General features: G+C 41.5%; 1 protein-coding gene across 1 annotated transcript in view; it reads left to right on the top strand.

Moving 5' to 3' along the window:
- The first annotated feature begins 9,531 nt into the window (after positions 1-9,531).
- LOC134344388 (cytoplasmic dynein 1 light intermediate chain 1-like) overlaps positions 9,532-25,053 on the top strand; it is a 97,975-nt gene continuing 82,453 nt past the window's right edge. The window contains exons 1-4 of the mRNA XM_063044093.1: positions 9,532-9,825; positions 9,916-9,989; positions 17,693-17,809; positions 22,692-22,922. Coding sequence (XP_062900163.1) covers positions 9,668-9,825; positions 9,916-9,989; positions 17,693-17,809; positions 22,692-22,922 — 580 coding nt within the window. The 5' untranslated portion in view covers positions 9,532-9,667. The remainder of the gene's footprint in view (positions 9,826-9,915; positions 9,990-17,692; positions 17,810-22,691; positions 22,923-25,053) is intronic.

Genomic DNA, 25,053 nt, shown 5'->3' on the forward strand with positions numbered 1-25,053 from the left:
ATACCTATAAGTAAGAGATTTTTTACGGTCTCAAATAAGTACATTTCCTAAAAGACCTGATAAGAATCTATTAGTTGTAATTTTTAATTTGAAACCTTTTTATAATGGATCTATATCTAATATTTATAATATGCTGTTGGGTATGAGAAATGTTCCTTTAGATAAAATTAAAAATCTTTGGGAACAAGATTTACAGACTTCAGTTTCTGAGGAAACTTGGAATCAAATTTTTAAATTGGTTAACACTTCATCGTTATGTGCCCACCACTCTCTCCTACAATTTAAAGTGGTCCATAGGGCCCATATGACCAAGGAAAGTTGTCTCGCTTCTATTTAGATATATCTCCGTATTGTGATAAATGTAATAATGGAGAAGCTTCACTCATTCATATGTTTTGAACATGCCTGAGTCTTGGAAAATATTGGGCAGAAGTATTTTAAACTTTCTCGATACCTTTCAATGTAAACTTTAAGCCTAATCCTTTGACCACTTTATTTGGTATTGATGGAGGAAAGGAGATCATTTTGGAGTCATCTGACTTGCACATTTTGTCTTTTATTTCTCTTATGGCCAGAAGGACGCTCTTGCTTAAATGGAAAGATGCAGCCCCTCCTATTCACGCTCAATGGTTACATGATGTGATGTCATGTTTAAATTTAGAGAAGATTCAATGTTCAATCTCTGAATCTAGCCAAGACTTTCAAACATTGTCAGGACCTTTTTTGAATTATTTTCAAAACCTTTGATTTGCTGTTAAAGCACAGATGATGACTAATAATATTTTTTTCCTTTTTTCTTTACTAATCAGCTTCGGTCTTGGTAGTGGGTTAGATTTTTATATAATAAAATTACTATATTTCAATTTTACAAATTAATTAATCTGTATGAATATAGGGTAAGGAATCTTTATAAGTGATTTAGTATAATGTATTGATATATATTTTTTTCTTGTACTCTGTATTCTTATATGTAAAATTAATAATAAAAATATTGGGAAAGAACCAAATGTATTAGAGGAAAGATACTAGTATGGATAGAGCGTTTGCTGATTGGCAGGAGGCAAAGAATGGGAATAAAGGGATCCTTTTCGGATTAGATGCCAGTGACTAGTGATGTTCTACAGGGGTCTGTGTTGGAACCACTTCTTTTTACATTGCATGTCAATGATTTGAATGATGAAATCTTAGGCTTAGTGGCCAACTTTGCGGGTGTTACAAAGATTGGTGGAGAGGTAGGTAGTGTTGAGGAAGCAGAGAGGCTGCAGAAGGACTTGACAGATTAGGAGAATGAGCAAAGAGGTAGCAGATGGAATACAATATCGGTAAGTGTATGGTCATGCACTTTGGTAGAAACAGTAAAAGCATAGACTATTTTTCAAGTGGGAAGAAAATACAAAAATCTGAGGTGCAAAGAATTTGGAAGTCCTCACGCAGAATTCCCTGAAGGTTAATTTGCAGGTTGAATCAGAAAGGCAAATGCAATGTTAGAATTCATTTCAAGAGGACCAGAATACAAAAGCAAGGATGTAATGCTGAGGCTGTGTAAAGCACTGGTGGAGTCACATTTGGAGCATTGTGAGCAGTTTTTGGACCCTTATCTCAGAAAGGATGCGCTGACATTGGAGAAGGTTCACAGGAATGATTCCAGGAATGAAAAGTTTATCATACAAGCAGTGATTGAAGGCTCTGGGTCTGTACGCACAGGAATTCAGAAGAAAGAGGTGGATCTCATTGAAACCTATTGAATTTTGAAAGGCCGAGATAGAGTGGATGTAAAGAGGAAGTTTCCTTTGGTGGGGGAGTCTAAGAACAGAGGGCACAGCCTTAAAATAGAGGGATGTCCGTTTAGAACAGAGATGAGGAGCAGTATCTTTGGCTAGAGGGTGGTGAATCTATGGAATTCATTGCCACAGGAGGCTGTACAGGCCAAGTCACAGGGTGCATTTAAGGCAGAGGTTGAAGGGCTCTTGATTGTCAAGATGTGAAAGTTATTGAGAGAAGACAGGAAAAAGGGTTTGAGATGGAAATGGTTCAGCCATGATGAAATGGCGGAGCAGACTTGATGGGCTGAATGGCCTAATTCTGCTCCAATGTCTTATAGTCTCATGGTCTAAAATACTGATATGAATTCTATTGAATATCAAAGCTAGTGAATGAGACAGTCCTTTATATGTAATGGTAATTGTGCATGTTACCTGTCACTAATCAAACCAGATCAAACCCACGCATGAGAAGCATATAAAATCTCAGCAAACAGCACATAACAGAAACAGCACATCTTCTCACAAACCACCCGCATTGACAAGCATTTTCTACCCCAGCTATAGAAGACTTTAAAAATTCTCACATTGGCCTCTTCAATCACTGTGTACACAGAAATTGAATCATCCTCAATATCAAAGGATTGCCCAAGAAGATTACCTTATCTGTGCCATCTGGGTGGTTTCTAAGCAGAAACCAAGAAAATGAAACAATTGCTATAGTCTTCTAGGACCTTTGCACACCTAAATGCTGTTTATCTCAACGTATTGCATCCAAAGTGAAGAACTTGTGTTGCAATTTGGGAGGTTGGATATCAGGGTAAAGTACACTCAGTTATTTATTAGGTTACTTTATTAGATACAGCAGGTACATTCATAACTTCCACAAGAAAAATATAAATTAAGCACAATTTTTAAAATTATACTAAAAGTAAAGTGTCTTAGGATCAAAGTACTGAAAGTGGCCATAAGTAGCTAAGGCAGCAAAGCTGGGGTACAGCATGCTTGTCTTTATTGGCCAAGACATTAAATATAAGGGTAAGGAAGACACTTCTACAGATTGTTGAGTATGATGTTGTGGCCATCACTGAAGGATAGTTATAGTTGGGAGATGAATGTCCAAGGTTACACATTGTATCAGAGGGATAGGAAGGTAGGCAGAAAGGGTGACATGGCTCAGCTGGTAAAGAATAGCATCAAATCATTAGAAAGATGTGACATAGGATCAGAAGATATTCAGTCCTCGTGGGTTGAGTTAAGAAACTCCAAGGGTAAAAAGACCCTGATGGCAGTTATATATAGGCCTCCAAACAGTAGTTGGGATGTGGACTACAGATTACAATGGGAAATAGAAAAAGTGTGTCAAAAGGACAATGGGATAGTCATGGGAAGAGTTTAACAAGCAGGTAGATTGGGTAATGGATCTCAAGGGAGTGAATTTGTTGAATGCCTAAATGTCATTGAGCCTACTAAGGAATCAGCTATACTGGATTGGGTGTTAGTAATGAACCGGAGGTGATTAGGGAGATTAAGGTAAATAAACCCTTAGGAGGCAGTGATCATAATATGATTGAGTTCAACTTGAAATTTGATAGGAAGAAAATCTGACTGTGGAGTAAATAATATTACAGTGGTATGAGAGAAGAGCTGGCCAAAGTAAATTGGAAGGAGATGCTGGCAAGGAGGAAAACAGAACAGCAATAGTGTGAGTTTCTGGGGGGAAATGAGGAAGGTGCAAGATAGATGTATTCCAAAAACAAAGAAATATTCAAATAGCAAAATAGTACAACTGTGGCTGACAAGGTAAGTCAAAGCTAATGTATAAGTAAAAGAGAGGGCATACAACAAAGCAAAAATTAGTGGGAAAGAGGATTGGGAAGCTTTTAAAAACCTACAGAAAGCAATTAAAAGAATCATTAGGAGGAAAAAGATTAAACATGAAAGCAAGCTAGCAAGCAATATCAAGGTGGATAGAAAAAGCTCTTTCAAATATATAGATGAGAGTGGATATAGGATCACTAGAAAATGAGGCTGGAGTAAAAATAACAAGGGATAAGGGTATGGCTGATGAACTAATGAGTATTTTCCATCAGTCATTGTGGAAAACACTAGCAGCATGCCAGGTGTTGAAGGGTAGAAGGGAAGAGAGCAGTTACTATTATAAGGAAGAAGGTGCTGAAAAAGCTGAAAGACCTAAAGGTGCGTAAGTCACCCGGACCAGATGAACTGCACTCTCGGGTTCTGAAAGAGGTAGCAGTAGAGATTGTGGAAGTATTGGCAAAGATCTTTCAAGAATCATTGAACTTTGGCATGGTTCCCGAGGACTGGAAAATTGCAAATGTCACTCCACCTTTTAAGAAAGAAGGGAGGCAGCAGAAAGGAAATTATAGAGCAGTTAGCCTAACCTCAGTGGCTGTGTACATGTTGGAGTCAATTTTTATGGAGTACTTGGTGACACAGGACAAGCTAGGACATAGTCATATGGTTTCCTTAAGGGAAAATCTTGCCTGACTAACCTGTTTAAATTCTTTGAGAAAATCACAAGTAGGATAGATAAAGGGGATGCAGTGGATGTTGTGTATTTGGATTTTCAGGCGGCCTTCTGGATTTAGATTTTCAGTGCCAGAATGAGGCTGTTTAACAAGTTAAGAGCCCATGGTATTACAGGAAAGTTACTAGCATGGTTAGAGCATTAGCTGATTGGTAGGAGGCAGCATGTGGGAATAAAAGGATCCTTTTCTGGTTGGCTACCAGTGACTAGTGGTGTCCCACAGGGGTTAGTGTTGGGACTGCTTCTTTTTATGCTGTATATCAATGATTTAGATGATGGAATACGGATTTGTTGCCAAGTTTGCGGATGTTATGAAGATTGGTGGAGGGGCAGATAGCGTTGAGGAAACAGGAAGGCTGCAGAATGGTTTAGACAGATTTGGAGAATGGGCAAGAGAGTGCCAAATGAAATACAATGTTGGAAAATGTATGGTCATGCACTTTGGTAAAAGAAATAAATGTACAGACTATTTTCTAAACAGGAAATCCAAAAATTTGAGATGCAAAGGGATTTGGGAGTCCTTGTGTAGAACACCCTAAAGGTTAACTGAGTCGGTGGTGAGAAAGGCAAATGCAATGTTAGCATTCATTTCAAGAGGTCGAGAATACCAGAGCAGGAATGTAATGCTGAGGCTTTATAAGGCACTGGTGAGGCCTCACCTTGAGTATTGTGAACAGCTTTGGGCTCCTCATTTAAGAAAAGATGTGCTGGCATTGAAGAGGGTTCAGAGGAGGTTTACAAGGATGATTCTGGGAATGAAAGGGATATCATATGAAGAACATTTGATGGTTCTGGGCCTGTACTTGCTGGAATTTAGAATGATGAGGGGGGATCTCATTGGAACCTTTTGAATGTTGAAAGGCCTAAACAGAGTAGATGTGGAAAGGATGTTTCCTATAGTAGGTGAGTCTAGGACAAGAGGGCACAGCCTCAGGATAGAGGGGTGTCCATTTAAAACAGATGTGGGGAATTATCTATAGGCAGAGGGTGGTGAATTTGTGGAATTTGTTACCACAGGCAGCTGTGGAGGCCATGTCATTGGGTGTATTTACGGTCGAACTTGGTAGGTTCTTGATTGGTCACAACATCGAAGATTATAGAGAGAAGGTCAGGGAATGGGACTAAGGAGGGGAAAAGAAGGATCAGCCATGACTTCATGGTCTAAATGGCCTAATTCTGCCCCTACGTCTTATGTTGCAACTATGTAAAGGTTGTTTATGCCGCACCATTTGCCCCATTACAGGAAGGATGTTGAGTCTTTACAAAAGGTACAGAATATTATCAGGTTTAGAAGGTACGACCCATAAGGGGAGATTGGACAAACTTAGGTTATTTTCTCTGGAACATACAAGGCAGTGGGGAGATCTGATAGAGTTTATAAAATCATGAGTGGTATAATCGACAGTCAGAATCTTTTTACCAGGATACAGTTGTCATATACCGGAGGACATGTATTTAAGGTGCGGGGGGGGGGGTTGTGCAGGACAAGTTTTTTTTTATTAACACTGTAAGTGATAGGTGCCTAAAACAGGCTGCCAGGGTTAGTGAAGAAAGCAGATATGATAGTGCCATTTTAGGTAGACACATGAAATGCAGGGAGTGGAGAGATATGGATCATGTGCCGGCAGAAGAGATTTAGTTTAATTTAGCATTCTGTTTGACACGAACACTGTGAGCCAAAGGGCAAGTTCCTGTTCTCAGTTTTAGGATCCGCATTCTATGTTCTGCAAAAGTAGTCTGATTGTTTCCTGCAACCATAAGACTCTTAACACCTAGCATGGCAGCACATGCCTTTAATTATCCTGAAAATATAATTTTACAAACATGGACTCTCATTTCCAATGAAGAAATCAATATTGTAGCCATTTAGAACATGTGAAAATTAAATGCATTAAGGTTTTTAAGTAGTTCACTATTTAACTAATGCTCAAATTAAACTAAACAAGGAATGGTATGAAAATGAATCAACTGAATATTTTATTACTGTTATGTTGTAAGTCTTATGTTAAAATAAAATACTTACTAAAAGAATAAATTGATTTTATCTGCCAGTACTTAAAGTTACTATTTTGTCAGTTTTTGAAGTGGAAAAGCCACACTGTTCAAGTTCAAATTTATCGTCATTCAACCATACACATGTATACAGCCAAGCGAAGCATCATTCCTCTAAGCCAAGGTACAAAACTCAATACATATTGTACAGCCACACACAATACACATAGTTACGACCCAGTCCCAGAATAATATTAACACAAGTCTCTGAGTGGTATTGCCTGAAGTTGATATCAAGTGCAATGTTTATGTTTATGTAAGGCAGTGTAATGTTACTGGCACTATTGTAATAAAACGAGCAGGAGTAAAAGTGTGTGAAACTGCAGCAATAAAAGATGGGAAGTGACCAGTGCAGGATGAGAGTTTGTCCAAGTTGTAGAGTGAGGAGGTGGGGGATGGCAGGATATTCATACAGAGTGTACATATGTGCTGAGTGTCAGCAGGGTGTTAAGAAGTCTGACAGCCTGGGGGAAGAAGCTGTTACCCAGCCTAACAGGGCTGGTTTTTATGATGCTTATTCTTGCAAATACAGTTCACTTCCACTGATGAAGCTGCTGAAGTGAGTACACCTTTCCAGGAGTCGTCTGCAATGGAACGGAAATAAAAAAGGGTAAAACAACTTTTAAAGAACTTATAGATGACTAAGAGTACTTTTAGAAAAAGAAAAACAATAAAAGTTTTGAAATGAAAATAATCTGGTGGATTTTTCCTCTTTTAGAAGTATGACCAAAACATAAAATAAGAACATTGCAGTAAGTATGGAATAAATCCTTTTACTTTGACTGGAATGGGATCATTCATTTGGTTTGGCCAATGTATATAACATTTCTTCTACAGAACAAGGAACAAACTTAATTGAAACAGATTTTGGAAACAAAATCACATGAAGCATTACCAACTTGCTGGAATTTATTACTCATTAACATCAGGGGCTCCAGAGTTCAGCAACAATAGGCACATATCAAGAAGCAAATACATTTTAAACTGAAAACAATTTAAACTGATGACTACTGAACCATGAATAAAAGACATGAATCCAGAAGTGAACTGAGAGGGCTGATTTTGAAATTCATATGGCATTTGCTGATATGTTGAATCAAGAAGAGCTGGTTAAACTGCAATCACAGGAAGTTGCTGGAAAAACACTCCGCTGACTGAGGTCAAATCTATCATATAATAAAATATTTGTAGTTGTTGAAAACAACATGATTTTGCTGCCGTAGCAACTCAGAACAGTGTTTTAAGGGAACCCATTTCATCAATAACCTTCATAAGTGTAAGCAAGACCTGGACAACATTCAAAATTATAATGATAGGCAACTGGTAGAAACACCCAAGTGCCAAACGATAAGAATCTATAAAACACACAGTTGAACCACTTCTCTTGATAATGAAAGGTATTAACAGCATTGTATCCCTCACCAAGTTCTGGATTAAGAGTGGGCAGTAGCACCAATAGGTATTAACAACTCAGTCTAGCCCGCTTCCCATCCAGCCAACTAGAAGATATATCAATGGATTAGACATGGGCAGAAATGAGACACAGGGAGTCCCGTCAAGAATAGCATCGGGTAATAAATTTGGGAAATGCATTCAAACTTGGCAAGGGTATATGTATAAAGTGGCAGGACGTTAATGTTCAGAGTAAAAAAAAATTGGCAATGCATGACAGTCAATTCCTTAAGGTACTCCAACATGTAGATAAAGTGGCAAAAATAGCTAATGACATGTTAGATTGCTCAACAACTTGTTGGAGTGGTATAAGACATCAGTTACATGCAGTTCTTCCCTACCTCATCACACAAAGAACGTGAAGAAATTTAAAAGACTGACTAAAACTGACTTTACCCAATCATCTTTTTCTGCATTACCTAAAACTATCCTTCAGGTAGTTTACCTCTACCACTGAGTATTATACCTTTTATTTGGAACCTACCGTGTAGCCTTTGAGGCTTTGCCTTCTGTTATATGGTGCTATCGAATATATCCAATTTTAGAATCATTGATAGAACTGCCGAAAGTATATGCTCTGAATATAGGTAATAAATGCTCACAGTCCTATTTCTGCTCACATTTATTTGTTGATTTGTCCCCACTCTTAACATATGGACCAATATATTCTACGATTAGTATAGATGAGTGTGGTGGGCCAAAGAGCATGTCTGCATTCTATCACTTAGCTGATCAGAAAGAGCTGTTTTTAGCACTACTGCTCAGCAATGCATGAATCCCAAAAGGAAACATGAGATTATGGACATTTTGTTTTAATTTAGTAAGAATTTAAGATGCTTCTCAGAAGCATAAGCAAATAAAATTTCCCACCAAACGACAGTACAACAAGAACATAAGAAACAGAAGCCAGAGTAGACCATTCAGCTCCTTAAGCCTACTGTCCAATATCTAATAAGTTATTGATCAGTTTTGATTAAGCCTCCACAGTTCCTGGAGCAGAGTATTCCAAAGCTTCATCACTTTCAAAGTGAAGAGATTTTTCCTCATTATCCTAAATAATCCCAATTTATCTACAACCTATGAAGTATTTTTACCTTCTGATTGATTAGTATTCACATTGCTGTCCATCGCCAAACTTGGAAAAATGTTGCATTTGATCCTTGGCCAAACTGTTTACATACAGCCCCCAAGACAGAGAACCAAAGCCTTTGAGGAGGAAAGGAAGACTGAGATTTGGGGAGTGGACCCACTGTCAAAGAATAAGTCTTTGTTATCAAAACCACAAATGGAAGAGCAATTAAGTTATTGGATACTCAGACGGCTAAAATCACAGAAATCACTAAAGCTGTGAGGCTGGAGGAGATTCATAACTATTTCAGAGTAAAGCGTCGAAAGAATTTGTAAACAAGGATAGCATTCTAAAATTGAAGTATTCCTGAAATGTCCAAGGCAATGTTGATCAGCAAAGAAATAGGTAATGGGTGAAGGGGGCTTTGTGTCAGTAAGCAAGTAAGCAGTTTTGGATGACAGCAGAGTGAGGGAATCTTCCAAAATGCGGTGGAACAGACAAGTCTGTCGGTAACAAAGGCACGGACCAGTCTTTCAGCACCATTTGAACTGAAACTGAGACACCGTCAGTAAAAAAAAACAATGTGTGTTCTTATTGGAGTATAAGCCTCGATCACTGCAATCTTTACAGCACCTCCCCAGCAGGAACAGGAATCTTGTGTGCGGACTCCTCTATCCCAGGGGTATCTCCTTTATCTAGAGCTGAGCAGGGGCGGCCTGACCCCGCCCTGTCTGCCGGCTCCTCCTGCCGCCGTCTCTCCCCCCTTTCTCTCAGTACGTGAAGATGGCGCCGATTGAGGCCAGCAAGTCCCGGAGACGAACCGCTAATCACCCGGCGGCGACGCAGGGCAAATGTGCGGGCACCGGAGAGGGAGAGCAGCAGCGGAAACGGCGAGGGGCGGCCGGAGAGGGAGAGGAGGAGGAGGAAGAGAATAACTTGTGGTAAGACGCTGATGGCCATACCCGGCCCGCTCTCTGCGCCCCCGAGCCGCGCTCCGTCCTGGCCGTACTGACCCGCCTCTTGTCTTGTAGGTCCTCCATCCTGAGTGAAGTGTCCACCCGCTCTCGTTCCAAGTTGCCATCGGGGAAAGCCGTGCTGGTGACGGGTGAGTGCTCAGTCCCTTCGCTCCTTCTCCCCAGCTCCCGCTTCTCACGGCCCTTTGTCAGCGGTGACTCCCCAGGGGAGAGAAGGAACCGACCCTTCCCCACCACTGGGCCTTGCTCCTTCCCGTCGGCTGCCACTCATCTGCTCTTCCCCGGTCACCGGGGTTTTGTGGGACCCCAGCGGCGCTGCCTCTTCAGTTGGTATTGGGGGAGGAGGGTGGTCGTCGCGCCTCAATGTACGGCCCGAGCCACTGCCCCACCGGCGCTCCGAGGGTGATTCCACTCCTCTCCTGACCCTGGCCGGAGCGGAGCGGCGATAAGGATTCAGCCCCTTCAGTCGGCGGCTGCAGGCTCGACGTCGCCATGGCAACCAGCCTGATGAGCAAGGAGGCCGGGGCACCCTTCGGTTTTGACAGGCTCGTGGCTTTTGTTTTATTATTTTGGTGACCAAAGAAGCCCTTTACAGAATAACTCAGAACCTTGTTTTCCCTATGTCTTGCGGGTTCAAATAAATTAACGTTATTGTTGGTGTTGGAACCCTCGGATGGGAATCAAAGTATTTGTAGAAATATGATTTTGCTTTGGTTGTTTGATCTAGTTCTAAACGGTCTCCCCGCCTGTTCGTTCAAGCCTGTGTGGGGTGTGTTTTGTGCTTGGGCGGAAGGAACTACACAAAAAAAGGAAACTGCAGTCTTGACGTTATTTTGAAAGTGTGGTTTCAAGAACTATTCAAATGTCATGTGCTGAGTATAGAATATAGTATGTTCAATTGAGTTATTGTTGCATCTTTTATCATAATCTTAATCACGGTATTTTGTTTCTTCCATTCCCCTCACTTTTATTTCTTTTATATATCCAATTCTCTTATCAGTGTAATTGATGTATTTACCACTGTTTCAGGAAGATCATTCTGAAACTTTCTCGTTAGGATCCTTTTACAAGTGATTTAAAATCTGTGGCCTTTTGATCTATTGTCCCTTACAATTGTTGCATATTCCTTTTGATTCACCAGGTCTAAACTCTTTTACAATTTTAAAAATTTCTTTCAAATATTTTTCCAGCCTATCTGCTGTATCTAATTCCCCATCTTCATAACCACTCTAGATGTTGCTCCTTTTTAGCTTGTTGAAAGAAATGACGTCCTCACGGCTGAACCTTTTTGCCAAATAAGCTATTTGTATTGAATGAATTATTTTGTTGCTAATTGGAATATCTCAATTTTTTTAAAATTATGTATATTTTGTTCTATAGACATATATTTTTATTCACTTATTTCTGTTGATAAAGTGTATTTTTGTTGGAATGTGTATTATTAGGAAGTTAAACTTCTATCTACATATTGACCAACAAAGTAACAACAACAAACGTAGGCAGAATCAGCAGGGTGTACTAAAGGAAAAACCTTGCCTGACAAATCTTTGAAAAAATAACAAGCAGGATAGACAAAAGAGTCATTGGATGTTTACTTGGATTATCAGAAGGCCTTTGACAAGGTGCTGCATGTAAGGCTGCTTAACAAGATAAGAGCCCATGGTATTACAGGAAAGATACGAGCAAGTATAGAAAATTGGCTGACTGGCAGAAGGCAAAGAGTGGGAATAAAGTGGGCCTTCTCTAGTTGGCTGGCAGTGTTGGACTGCTTTTCATGTTGTATGTCAATAATCTGGATGATAAAATTGATGGCCTTGAGGCCAAGTGTACAAAGAAAGGTGGAGGGGTTGGTAGTATTGAGGAAGCAGAGAGTCTGCAGGAGGACATGATTTTGAGAATAGGCAAAGAAGTGGCAGATGGAGTACTGTGAGAAAACTACATATATGGTTATGCACTTTGGTAGGAGGAATAAGGGTGTAGACTATTTTCTAAATGGGGAGTAAATTCAGAAATCAGAGGTGCAGAGGGACTTGGAAGTCCTTGTGCAGGATTCCCTGAATTCCCTGAACTTGCAGGTTGAGTCGGTGGTGAGGAGGGCAAATGCAGTGTTAGCACTCATTTCAAGAGGACTAGAATATTTAAGTAAGGATATAATGCTGAAGCTTTATAAGGCATTGGTCAGACTGCACTTGGAGTATTATGAGCAGTTTTGGGACCCATATCTAAGAAAGCATGCGCTGGCATTGGAGAGGGTCTGGGGAAATTCGCAAGAATGATCCCAAGAATGAAAGGGTTAATATATGAAGTGTCTTTAATGCCTCTGGGCCTGAATTCGCTGAAGTTTAGAATAAGGGGTGATCTTATTGCAAGGCCTAGATAGAGTGGATGTGGAGAAGATGTTTCTTCATTGTGGGCAGTGGAGGGGTGTCTAGGACCAGAGGGCACAGCCTCAGAATGCAAGGGTGTGCTTTTAAAACAGAGATGAGAAGGAACTTCTTTAGCCAGAGGTTGGTGAATCTGTGGAATTCAGTGCCATAGATAGTTGTAGATACTGTTATTGGGTATATTTAAAGCAGAAGGTGATAGGTTCTTCATTAGTAAGGGTGTCAATGGTTACAGGGAGAAGACTGGAGAGTGGGGTTGAGAGGGATAGAAACCCACCATGATGGAATAGCAGAGCAGACTCAATGGGCCAAATGGCCTAATTCTGCTCCTTTTTTTAACGGTTTTATTGCACTTTTTTTTTCTGAACCACCTCTGTGGCAGCAAGGTCCACATTCTTGCCATTCTTTAGATAAAGTTATTTCTCAGTCTTGCATTAGTGTATATCATATATTTACTACAGGAGCTCATGTCATATGAAGATGCAGTATCCGTACTGAGATAGTATCCTCCCCCAGCAGATTCTAATGGATTCTAATGGTCAGATTCAAAGACACAATCAACCTGCCATTGGCTTGTTTAATTTTTAGGTCATTCTCAGCACAGCCATCATGGTAGGCTCACTTAGAAGTTGAATACACTACTTGCTGCGCGTGATGGTGGTAGAATTAGTTGCAACAGGGCCGCGACGTGAACACTTCTACCTTGGCCCCACTTGACAGAGCTGTTAGAAAGCATGCTTCAGAATCACCGGTTCTACGTTGAACTAGGTGGGAAGCACAGTAGGTGGCGTATTCAGAAGAATGGCCTTCTTCAGGGAAGTGTGCTTGCACCACTGCTGTACGACATCTACACGAATGACCAACCTACAGATGATATCACACGCCATTTTATATGTGCTGACGACTTGTGCATCACTGCCCAAAGCACTGATTATAACACCATGGAGAAAATGCTTTCTGAGGCCTTGGAGGGACTAACATCCTACTATGAGGAAAACCACCTCCGCGCAAACCCATCAAAGACGCTAGTCTGTGTATTCCACCTGGAAACGTGAAGCCAAACGACAGCTTAAAGTGACCTGGTGTGGAGCAATGCTGATGCATTGCGAGCACCCTATCTACTTTGGAGTCACCCTTGACAGATGCCTCACTTTCAAGAACCACATCAATAAGACAAAGGCAAAAGTGAGCACACGAAACAACATCCTAAATAAGCTCACTAACACAAAATGAGGAGCAAGATCGAAAACATTACGAACCAGCGCACTTGCTCTTTGCTGTTCCACTGCTGAATATGCCTGCCCTGCATGGGAAAGATCTACTCATGCTAAGAAGATGGATGCCGTTCTGAATGCAAGCTGCTGACTTATCACAGGTTGTTTAAAACCAACAAACACCAACAGCCTATATATCCTGGTGGGTATCGCTCCCCATGATATAAGGAGAACAGTAGCCAGTAAGAAAGAACGACTCCGTCAAACATCAGATGAGAGGCACCCTCTACATGGTCATACACCTACACCCAGCTGCCTAAAGTCAAGAAAGAGCTTCATGAACAGTGTTGTTCCATTACAATCAACTCCATCTGAAGCCCGCATCGCCTTGTGGAAAGACGGTCTTGCCAGTCTCAAACAACCCCCAACGATGGAAATTCCACTGGATGAAAGCCTTCCCCCAGGAGCTAATTGCAACTGGGCAACCTGGAAGTGCCTTAACAGACCTAGGACTGGTGTAGGTCGTTCAAAGGTGTCACTGAGCAAATGGGGATATACAACCAGCCTGACAACTTGTGAATGTGGAACTGAGCCATAAACTATGCAACATCTCCTTCAATGCCCATCGCTAGAGGAACCCTGTACTGTTGCAGATCTTGCCGAATTCAACAACAAGGCGCAAAAATGTGTCCAGTTCTGGCTGGACCATGTATAGACTATCCGTGGACACGATAAGAAGAAGACTTAGAAGTTTAGGATGCATGGGATCCACAGTAATTTGGCTGAATGAATTCAGAACTGGTTTGATCATAGAACATAAAAGGTAGTGGTTGATAGTACTTATTTTGGATGGCGGTCTGTGAGTAGGGGTGTTTGCCAGGTATCTGTATTAGAACCTCTGCTGTTAGTTATAAAACTCATATCAGTGGGAGGGTTAGTAAGATTGGTAGTGCTGTGACTTTGCAAACTAAGTGGCGATGTTTTGTAAAATGGTCAGCTAATGGCATTTTGTTTCTCCAGTGTAAAGGAAACAACATCATTCAAGTTTGTTTACTGGCATCTAACTGTACATATGTACAACCAAATGAACAGCTTCCCTCCAGACCATGATGCACCCACAAAACATATATCACACACAGCATGTAAAGCAAAATATTACCATGAATGAGTTAATAATATATCGTTCAAAGTGTATGTCGTGTGAAGCACAAGTAAACAGCTTGCTGTCCTAGTGACAAGGCCTCAGGGGTGGCAGGGTATTCATTAATCTAACAGACTGAGGGAAGAAGCTATTACCTAGTCTGGCAGTCCTGGTCCGGATGCTCCTGCACCTCCTTCCTGATGATAGTGGGATGGGTGGTAGAGATCCTCACAATGCTTCGGGCCCTTCATCTACAATGCTCCTGGGAGGAGGGAGACCCCAGTGATTCTCTTGGCAGTTTTATTATCCTCTGAAGGGCATTGCAGATTCCGTACCACACAGTGATGCAGTCAGGCAAGAGGCTGTGGTGTTCCTGTAGAAAGGGGGTGGGGAGATTTACATGCCTAAATCTCCTTAGAAAGTATAAACACTACAGTGCCTTCTTGACTAATGAGAAGGTGTTGTGGGACTAGGTTAGATCACCCATTATGTGCACACCAAGGAACTTTGTGCTCTTCACTCTCTCTACTGCAAAGCCATTGATGTGCAATGGGGAGTGGTCAACCTGCACCTTCCTGAAGTCCACAGTCATCTCCTTTGTCTTGTCCATGTTGTTCTCACACCATTTGACAAGCCTCTGTATGAAGTGAAGTGGTTTGTCATTTAACTACATACATTTGCATAAAATATAATGGTATACAGAAACAAGGTACAGAGCAAATTAACCAGTGGTGACACTTCGAATATGATACGGCTGGGAGTTCAGAAGCCTAATGACCGGGGGGGGGGGGGGGGGGGGGTTGGAATTGGAGGAATTGTTTCTCATCCTGACCATTCTTGTTTTTATGCATTGTAGTCTCCTGCCTGATGGTAGAAAGTCAAAGAGGATGCTGAATGGATGCGTGGGATCCTTGATAATGCTAAGGGTCTGTGTAAGCAGCGCTCCTGATAAGTGTTCCCAGTGGATGGTAGGGAGACCCCTATGATCTTTTCCACTGTTTTCACAGCCCTTTGTAGGGACTTCTGGTCCAATGCTCGACTGCTCCGATATCAGATGGAGATGCAATTGTCAGGACACTCTCAATTGTGCTCCTGTAAAATGCAGTTCAGATGGCGGGGGAAGGGGGGTGCCTTGCTTGCCTCAGTCTTCTTAGGAAGTGGAGGTGCTGCTGTGCCTTGTTCAAGGAGGTGATATTAAGGGACCGGGTGAGGTCATCTGTGATGTGAACTCCCAGGAACTCGGTGCACTTAGCTCTCTCTATGGAGGAGCTATGTATTCACAGAGGGGGATGGTTTGTCTGCGCCGTCCTGAAGCCCACAATGATTTTTTTTGTCTTTTCCGTGTTCAGGCTTGAGTTGTTCTTCTCACACCAATCCACCAGCTGCTCCACTTCCTCTACTTACTGTCTTATCATCTTTCTTGATAAGGCCAACCACTGTTGTGTTATCTGCAAACTTGATGCCCAGGTTTGAACTGGATTCTGCAACACAGTCGTGCGTCAGCATTGTGAGCAGCAGAGACTGAGCACACAGCCTTGGCCGATTCATTATTGATCAGAATAATGCCGACTCATCTTTGTTGCTGATGAGGCCAACCATTGATGCAGTTTGATTTGGATCTGGCAATGCAGTTATGACTCAACAGCATGAACAACAGCAGGCTGAGTACACAACCCTGGGGGTACTCACCAGTGCTCAGCGTGATGGAGCTTGAGTTGTTGCTGCCAACACAGACTGATTGGGGTCTTTCTGTCAAGAAGACAAAGATCCTTTTACAGAAAGAAGTGTTAAGTACCATCGAGGACAGTTTACCCACCAGCCTCTGAGAGATGATCATGATCACGGAACACAGTACATTAGAACAGTACTGTGAGCAAATAATTGAATAGTTGAAATCTTTTTCATCCTGAAAATTCCAGTGGTTAGTTTAGATCAAAGCTTCTTGAGTTCTAGTAGAAATTCTTATGTTTTATCATATCAAGCTTGCATGCTAAATAAGGAGATACATTTTGAAGTCTCAATGGATTTTGGTTGTTAACTTGCATGGAATGGATTATTTCTTTGGGTGTGAGTTTTGGTAGAATGAAAGCCAGCTCCTAATGTTTTCATTTGGATGCACTTGATGATATTGATACCCACCAGGGTATTCACATACACATTTGTTTGAATTCAGAACTATCCTAACAGAGTATGCTTACATTGCTATTTTGTAACTGACAATAAACTGCTATTATAAAAGAAGCTCTTCTACCAGCAATTTAATGCTACAGACACCAAAAAAAGCAGTGGTTTTCACAGGTGCCATCAGTGACACAAAGACTTTCACAGTCTGAAATTACCATATTTGGAGGCTGCTACTCAGCTTGGTCATAAAATGCCCATTCAAAGGGCTTGCTAGGTTCTATGGATACTTGACCAACATTTGAGAAGATACAGTGATGCAATTGTGCTCAATTACCTAGAAAGCATTTCAGCATTTATAGAACCCACAAATTTTAATTGCAGTTTAATTTCTAACGCGTTCACAACCGGAAGCTGTTTGTGTATAATTGCTTCCAGGAACTCTTTTTACATAAATGTGCTATCAATGACCAGTTCTAAACTACTAAGTTAGTTTAGAGATATAGGAGATTGCAGATACTGCAATCTGGGGCAACACACAAAGTGCTGGAGGAACTCAGCAGGTTAAGGAGCGTCAATGGAGGGAAGTGAACAGGTGGATTTTCAGGTCAAGAAATGTCGTCTACCCATTTTCTTCCAAAGATGAAGGATTTTGACTTGAAGTGACAACTGATGAAGAATTGTGACCTGAAATGCTGACTGTCCTTCCCTCCATGGATGCAACCTGACCTGCTGAGTTCCTCCAGCACTTTGTATGTTGCCACTAAATTAACTTAGTTATTTAATAATTCCAAATCAGATATAATAAACTTTGTAATATACCAATTAGTATGTATTATTCACAAAAAAAATACAATGTTTGTTTCTGGTGAGCAAGTAACCTTTTTCTGATCTAGAGAGAGAAAGTATTGGTTATATTTTGATGTGATGTTTTCAGATATGTTAATATTTTTCTCCCATTATTTATTGGCCAGGAGAAGATGGATCTGGTAAAACCACTTTAATAGCAAAACTACAAGGAGTGGAGGACTACAAGAAAGGACGAGGAATGGAATTCTTGTACCTGGATGTTCATGATGAAGATATTGATGGTGAGTACCATTCCATGCTTGAAATTTTCCTTCCATTAGTTCTCTGTGCTTGGATGCTCTTGGTGTTTTTTTTTACCTCCTTTATATAAAACATAAATATTTGGGTCTAGAAAGTAGTAATTAACTTTACAGCATTTATAATGTCTGATCAGGCTATCATTCTCCAGAGTTGCTCCTTCATTATCCAGATCAATGGGACTGCTGTACTTTAAGGAATTATAGTCAAAACACCCTCAACAAGGGCTTCTACTTCAGGCCCTAAGCATTATCCTTGGAGTCTGCCATGTATCCTGTATTCACTGGAGTCCTTATTAAAATATGTTGCCTCTTTGCAACATATTGTTGTTTTCACTCAGTCCCTCTTCATGCCAACACCCAGGTTATGAATTGCTCTTAAGAGCAGAGCCCTGTAGTAGCCTCCAAATGTAACAGCCACCAGCCAAATTGAGTTTACTTTTGTGTGTGGTACTGAGCAAACCATCCTCTTGTTTTCTATAATTTTAGGCATATTATTGTTAGTTTTTCCCAAGTACCTCAGGTAGACTTGCTTTAGGAGATAGATGTGTTTATAAGCATCTAGAGCAATTAACCCCAAATCTGAATTAGAGATAAATGTTCCTGAAATTGTTGTTGAGCTACAGACGTGATCAGTTTTTGTTTTATGGGTTACTTTAAGCTCCTGATAGATTTACCTAACAGGACTGAATAGTGCAAACACGAGGAATTCTGCAGATGCTGGAAATTCAAGCAACACACATAAAAGTTGCTGGTGAATGCAGCAGGCCAGGCAGCATCTCTAGGAAGAGGTACAGTCGACATTTTGGGCCGAGACCCTTCGTCAGGGCTAACTGAAGGAAGAGCTAGTAAGAGATTTGAAAGTGGGAAGGGGAGAGGTATATCCAAAATGATAGGAGAAGACAGGAGGGGGAGGGATGGAGCCAAGAGCTGGACAGGTGATTGGCAAAAGGGATATGAGAGGATCATGGGACAGGAGGCCCAGGGAGAAGGAAAAGGGGGGGGGGAACCCAGAGGATGGGCAAGGGGTATAGTCAGAGGGACAGAGGGAGGAAAAGGAGAGTGAGAGAAAGAATGTGTGTGTATATAAATAAATAATGGATGGGGCACGTGGGGAAGGTGGGGCATTAGCGGAAGTTAGAGAAGTCAATGTTCATGCCATCAGGTTGGAGGCTACCCAGACGGAATATAAGGTGTTGTTCCTCCAACCTGAGTGTGGCTTCATCTTGACAGTAGAGGAGGCCGTGGATAGACATATCGGAATGGGATGTGGAATTAAAATGTGTGGCCACTGGGAGATCCTGCTTTCTGCAGCGGAACAAGTGCTACACATGCCCTTACACTTCCTCCCTTACCACCATTCAGGGCCCCAGACAGTCCTTCCAGGTGAGGCGACACTTCACCTGTGAGTCGGCTGGGGTGATATACTGCGTCCGGTGCTCCCGATGTGGCCTTCTATTAATTGGCCGGACCCGACGCATACTGGGAGATCGCTTTGCTGAACACCTACGCTCTGTCCGCCGCAAAAAGCAGGATCTCCCAGTGGCCACATATTTTATTTCCACATCCTATTCCCATTCTGATATGTCTATCCACAGCCTCCTCTACTGTAAAGATGAAGCCACACTCAGGTTGGAGGAACAACACCTTATATTCCGTCTGGGTAGCCTCCAACCTGATGGCATGAACATTGACTTCTCTAACTTCTGCTAATGCCCCACCTCCCCCTCATGCCCCATCCGTTATTTATTCATATACACACACATTCTTTCTCTCAGTCTCCTTTTTCTCCCTCTGTCCCTCTGACTATACCCCTTGCCCATCCTCTGGGTTCCCCCCCCCTTTGTCTTTCTCCCCAGACCTCCTCTCCCATGATCCTCTCATATCCCTTTTGCCAATCACCTGTCCAGCTCTTGGCTCCCTTTCCTGTCTTCTCCTATCATTTTGGATCTCCCCCTCCCTCTCCCACTTTCAAATCTCTTACTAGCTCTTCCTTCAGTTAGTCTTGACGAAGGGTCTCGGCCTGAAATGTCAACTGTACCTCTTCCTAGAGATGCTGTCTGGCCTGCTGCGTTCACCAGCAACTTTGATGTGTGAGGACTGAACAGTGAATGCTTTTGTGATGAGAGGTTTATGTAAAAGTGATGTAAGTTGTTCTATAGGGGTAGAGGTGGGGAAAGGGGAGGAGGGGTGGCAGTACTGGTCAGGGATACTATTACAGCTACTGAAAGGGTGGGTAATGTAGCAGGATCCTCTTTTGAGTCAGTATGGGTGGAAGTCAGGAACAGGAAGGGAGCAGTTACTCTATTGGGAGTATTCTATAGGCCCCCTGGTTGCAGCAGAGATACCGAGGACCAGATTGGGAGGCAAATTTTGGAAAGGTGCAAAAATAACAGGGTTGTTATCATGGGTGACTTTAACTTCCCTAATATTGATTGGCACCTGATTAGTTCCAAGGGTTGGATGGGACAGAGTTTGTTAAGTGTGTCCAGGACGAATTCCTGTCACAGTATGTTGACAGGCCGACTGGGGAGAACGCCATACTAGATCTAGTATAAGATAACAAACTGGGTCAGGTCACAGATCTCTGTGGGTGAGCATCTGGGGGACAGTGACCACCACTCCCTGGCCTTCAGCATTATCATGGAAAAGGATAGAATCAGAGAGGACAGGAGAATTTTTAATTGGGGAAGGGCAAATTATGAGGCTATAAGGCTAGAACTTGCGGGTGTGAACTGGGATGATGTTTTTGCAGGGAAATGTACTATGGACATATGGTTGATGTTTAGAGATCTCTTGCAGGATGTTAGGGATTAATTTATCCCGGTGAGGAAGATAAAGAATGGTAGGGTGAAGGAACCATGGGTGACAAGTGAGGTGGAAAATCTAGTCAGGTGGAAGAAGGCAGCATACATGAGGTTTAGGAAGCGAGGATCAGATGGGTCTATTGAGGAATATAGGGTAGCAAGAAACAAGCTTAAGAAGGGGCTGAGAAGAGCAAGAAGGGGGCATGAGAAGGCCTTGGCGAGTAGGGTAAAGGAAAACCCCAAGGCATTCTTCAATTATGTGAACAAAAGGATAACAGGAGTGAAAGTTCGATCGATTAGAGATAAAGGTGGGAAGATGTGCCTGCAGGCTGTGGAAGTGAGCGAGTTCCTCAATGAATACTTCTCTTCGGTATTCACCAATGAGAGGGAACTTGATGATGGTGAGGACAATATGAGTGAAGTTGATGTTCTGGAGCATATTGATATTAAGGGAGAGGAGGTGTTGGAGTTGTTAAAATATATTGGGACAGATAAGTCCCCGGGGCCTGACGGAATATTCCCCAGGCTGCTCCACGAAGTGAGGGAAGAGATTGCTGAGCCTCTGGCTAGGATCTTTATGTCCTCATTGTCTATGGGAATGGTACCGGAGGATTGGAGGGACGTCAATGTTGTCCCCTTGATCAAAAAAGGTAGTAGGGATAGTCCGGGTAATTATAGACCTGTGAGCCTTACATCTGTGGTGAGAAAGCTGTTGGAAAAGATTCTTAGAGATAGGGTCTGTGGGCATTTAGAGAATCATGGTCTGATCAGGGACAGTCAGCCTGGCTTTGTGAAGGGCAGATTGTGTCAAACAAGCCTGATAGAGTTCTTTGAGGAGGTGACCAGGCATATAGATGAGGATAGTGCAGTGGCTGCGATCTATATGGATTTTAGTAAATTATTTGACAAGGTTCCACACTGTAGGCTTATTCAGAAATTCAGAAGGCATGCGATCCAGGAAAGTTTGGCCAGGTAGATTCAGAATTGGCTTGCCTGCAGAAAGCAGAGGGTCGTGGTGGAGGGAGTGCATTCGGATTGGAAGGTTGTGACTAGTGGTGTCCCACAAGGATTGGTTCTGGGACCTCTACTTTTTGTGATTTTTATTAACGACCTGGATGTCGGGGTAGAAGGGTGGGTTGGCAAGTTTGCAGACTACACAAGGGTTGGTGGTGTTGTAGATAGTGTAGAGGATTGTCAAAGATTGCAGAGAGACGTTGATAGGATGCAGAAGTGGGCTGAGAAGTGGCAGATGGAGTTCAACCCGGAGAAGTGTGAGGGTACACTTTGGAAGGACAAACTCCAAGGCAGAGTACAAAGTAAATGGCAGGATACTTGGTAGTGTGGAGGAGCAGAGGGATCTGGGGGTACATGTCCACAGATCCCTGAAAGTTGCCTCACAGGTAGATAGGGTAGTTAAGAAAGCTTATGGGGTGTTAGCTTTCATAAGTCGAGGGATAGTGTTTAAGAGTCGTGAGGTAATGATGCAGCTCTATAAAACTCTGGTTAGGCCACACTTGGAGTATGGTGTCCAGTTCTGGTCGCCTCACTATAGGAAGGATGTGGAAGCATTGGAAAGGGTACAGAGGAGATTTACCAGGATGCTGCCTGGTTTAGAGAGTATGGATTATGATCAGAGATTAAGGGAGCTAGGGCTTTACTCTTTGGAGAGAAGGAGGATGAGAGGAGACATGATAGAGGTATACAAGATACTAAGAGGAATAGATAGAGTGGATAGCCAGCGCCTCTTCCCCAAGGCACCACTGCTCAATACAAGAAGACATGGCTTTAATGTAAGGGGTAGGAAGTTCAAGGGGGATATTAGAGGAAGGTTTCTTACTCAGAGAGTGGTTGGTGCATGGAATGCACTGCCTGAGTCAGTGGTGGAGGCAGATACACTAGTGAAGTTTAAGAAACTACTAGACAGGTATATGGAGGAATTTAAGGTGGGGGGGCATTATATGGGAGGCAGGGTTTGAGGGTCGGCACAACAATGTGGGCCAAAGGGCCTGTAATGTGCTGTACTATTCTATGTTCTGTCTTTACTTCCTCTATACTAACAGATCATACGCGCTGCAATGTTTGGATCTTGGATGGTGACACTTACCATAAGGGTCTCCTGAAGTTTGCAGTTACTGCTGAAAATGTAAAAGATACTCTACTAATGCTGGTGGTGGATATGTCTCGGCCTTGGATGGCCATGGATTCATTACAGAAGTGGGCCAGTGTTGTTCAAGAGCACCTTGACAAATTGAAAATACCTCCAGAGGAAATGAAAGAAATGGAACAGACTTGTAAGTACAGAGCTGAATGGGCGTAGATCAATTTAGAGGGTGTGAAAATTTACTGCTGAAACTATACACACACAACACCTGTTTTTATAACATTTGAAACAAATCCATATTAAGGTTTGTTTTATATGTATTGAATATGATTAACACAAAGCCTATAGCAGCAGAATGAATCTTTAACAATATTTTTAAAGTTTATTGTTCTTTTTCCATACAATTAGAATTGGAAACCAGGGCACCACAGCATTTTGTTAATTTCTAGGGTTTCAAAAACTACTGCAGTTGAGGTAAATTTTGCAGATGTCTTCAGAATTTATCTAAGGTGTCAATATTCAGGAACTAAAATTGATAAATTGATATCCATAAGTTCAGCAAATAAAATACCAGTTTAAAAAATACAGCGTGATTGAACTTTGGGCCAGAAGTAGCTAGCCTTGAATTTGTGATATTGAAATAGATCAGGTTTATTGTACAATGTCTGTAGTATTGACAATCCATAATGAGCATTACCTTGATATATCCAGTATGTGTAATTTTTACAGAAAGGGGGAATTAAGTAAGGTTCTAAGTATCTTAAATTCAAGGCTATTGATTTTCTACATGAGGATTCTTTGCAAATGGTCATTATTGCAAACTGCAGATCAAAACACCTTTTGTCAAACTGATAACTGTCATCCATTCTATTTTGTGCAGCCTACGATAATGTTTTATAAAAGCTTGTGAGAATATAGATCGAGCTATCTCTTCACAGTAGTTATCAGGAACTCCAAAATGCTGGTTTATTGTAAAATCTTAAGTAGTTTTGTATGTATTCTGCAAAAATATAAACTAGAAGTCCGTAGAACGTCTTTATCCTTGTGTGTTAAAATGCATATTGGATATCAAACAAGGAAAAATGTCAAAGGAATTGGTTTTATAGTGATGAGGTATAACCCTTTCGGTCAATAGTACGAAATATGCCTCGCCTAAATAATAAACATGGTACAAAGATGACCGTTGCCATTTCTGAAATCTGTCTTTGTCATCTGCTAACACTTTCCAAAAGTGAAAATTAGTATGAAGCTTAAGAAAAAGTTCGCTTCCTAGAAAAAAAAGTTTTCCATTATATAGAGAGTATTGTTTTAAAAGTAGGTTGTGGCTTTTGAGTTACCTTGGCTTTTTTGCAAAGTTGCACAACATTTATTTTTTGTGAGAAGATGAAAGAAGAGGAAAGGATTGTGGTGTTCAAGCTTCCAGAAATAGATCTGGGACTAATCACGAGTGAGTCTCATGTCACTGGTAGGAAAACTAATGGAGAAGACTCGGATTTATCAATTTAGAGAAGCATAGCCTAATTAGGGAAAATCAATGTGGCATTATGCGGGGCAGGTGATGTCTGAGTAGTTTGAATTTTCCGAGAAGTAATGAAGGTGATTGAAGGTTGAGCAATGGGTTTTGTATATACTTTAGTAAAGTATTCAACAAGGACCCACATTGTAGGCTCATGCAGAAAGTTAGGATGCATGGGATCCATGGTGACTTGACTGATTGGAATCAAAGTTGCCATGCTCATAGAAGATAGGGTAGTGATGAATAGGTCTTATTTTATATGGCGGTCTGGACAACTCCTAAAGAACAGAAATAGCCAGGATTCCTTTTGTTTATTTGGGAAACTATGCTGTTTCATTGGGACAGGATCTTGTTGCCAAACAGTTTCTAAATAACTTGTGTGGCCGTTATACACTACACTGTGCTTGGGTCAGCCATTATTTATAGCATTAGTTGCTTGTGTTTGTGTTCAAAAACTAGTGATTTTGTCACTGATAATTGAGGAAAAAAATGAGCAGTAAGACAGTTTAGAAATAGAATTGTTTTGCTCACTGTGGTTCCAAACGTTCAGGCTGGGAGATGCCTAAAATGGCCAGAAGTGAAAATGCAACAAGTTTGGAACTACAAAAAATTTGAAGGTATTGAAAATCAGTTTTGAATGTTACAATGAAAATGAATATTTGGAGGATGCAGTTGTTGAAAGCATTATATGAAGGCAATCCATTATCTGCACTAGGTGTTTGCATCAATTTTGTTCACTTATGGTCAATCAAAAGTGTGTTGGTCATCCATTGTTGACAATTATAAAGAATCCTGTATTGGTGAG

Source organism: Mobula hypostoma, chromosome 3 (assembly GCF_963921235.1).
Source record: "Mobula hypostoma chromosome 3, sMobHyp1.1, whole genome shotgun sequence".
In the NCBI taxonomy this organism is placed as follows: domain Eukaryota; kingdom Metazoa; phylum Chordata; class Chondrichthyes; order Myliobatiformes; family Myliobatidae; genus Mobula; species Mobula hypostoma.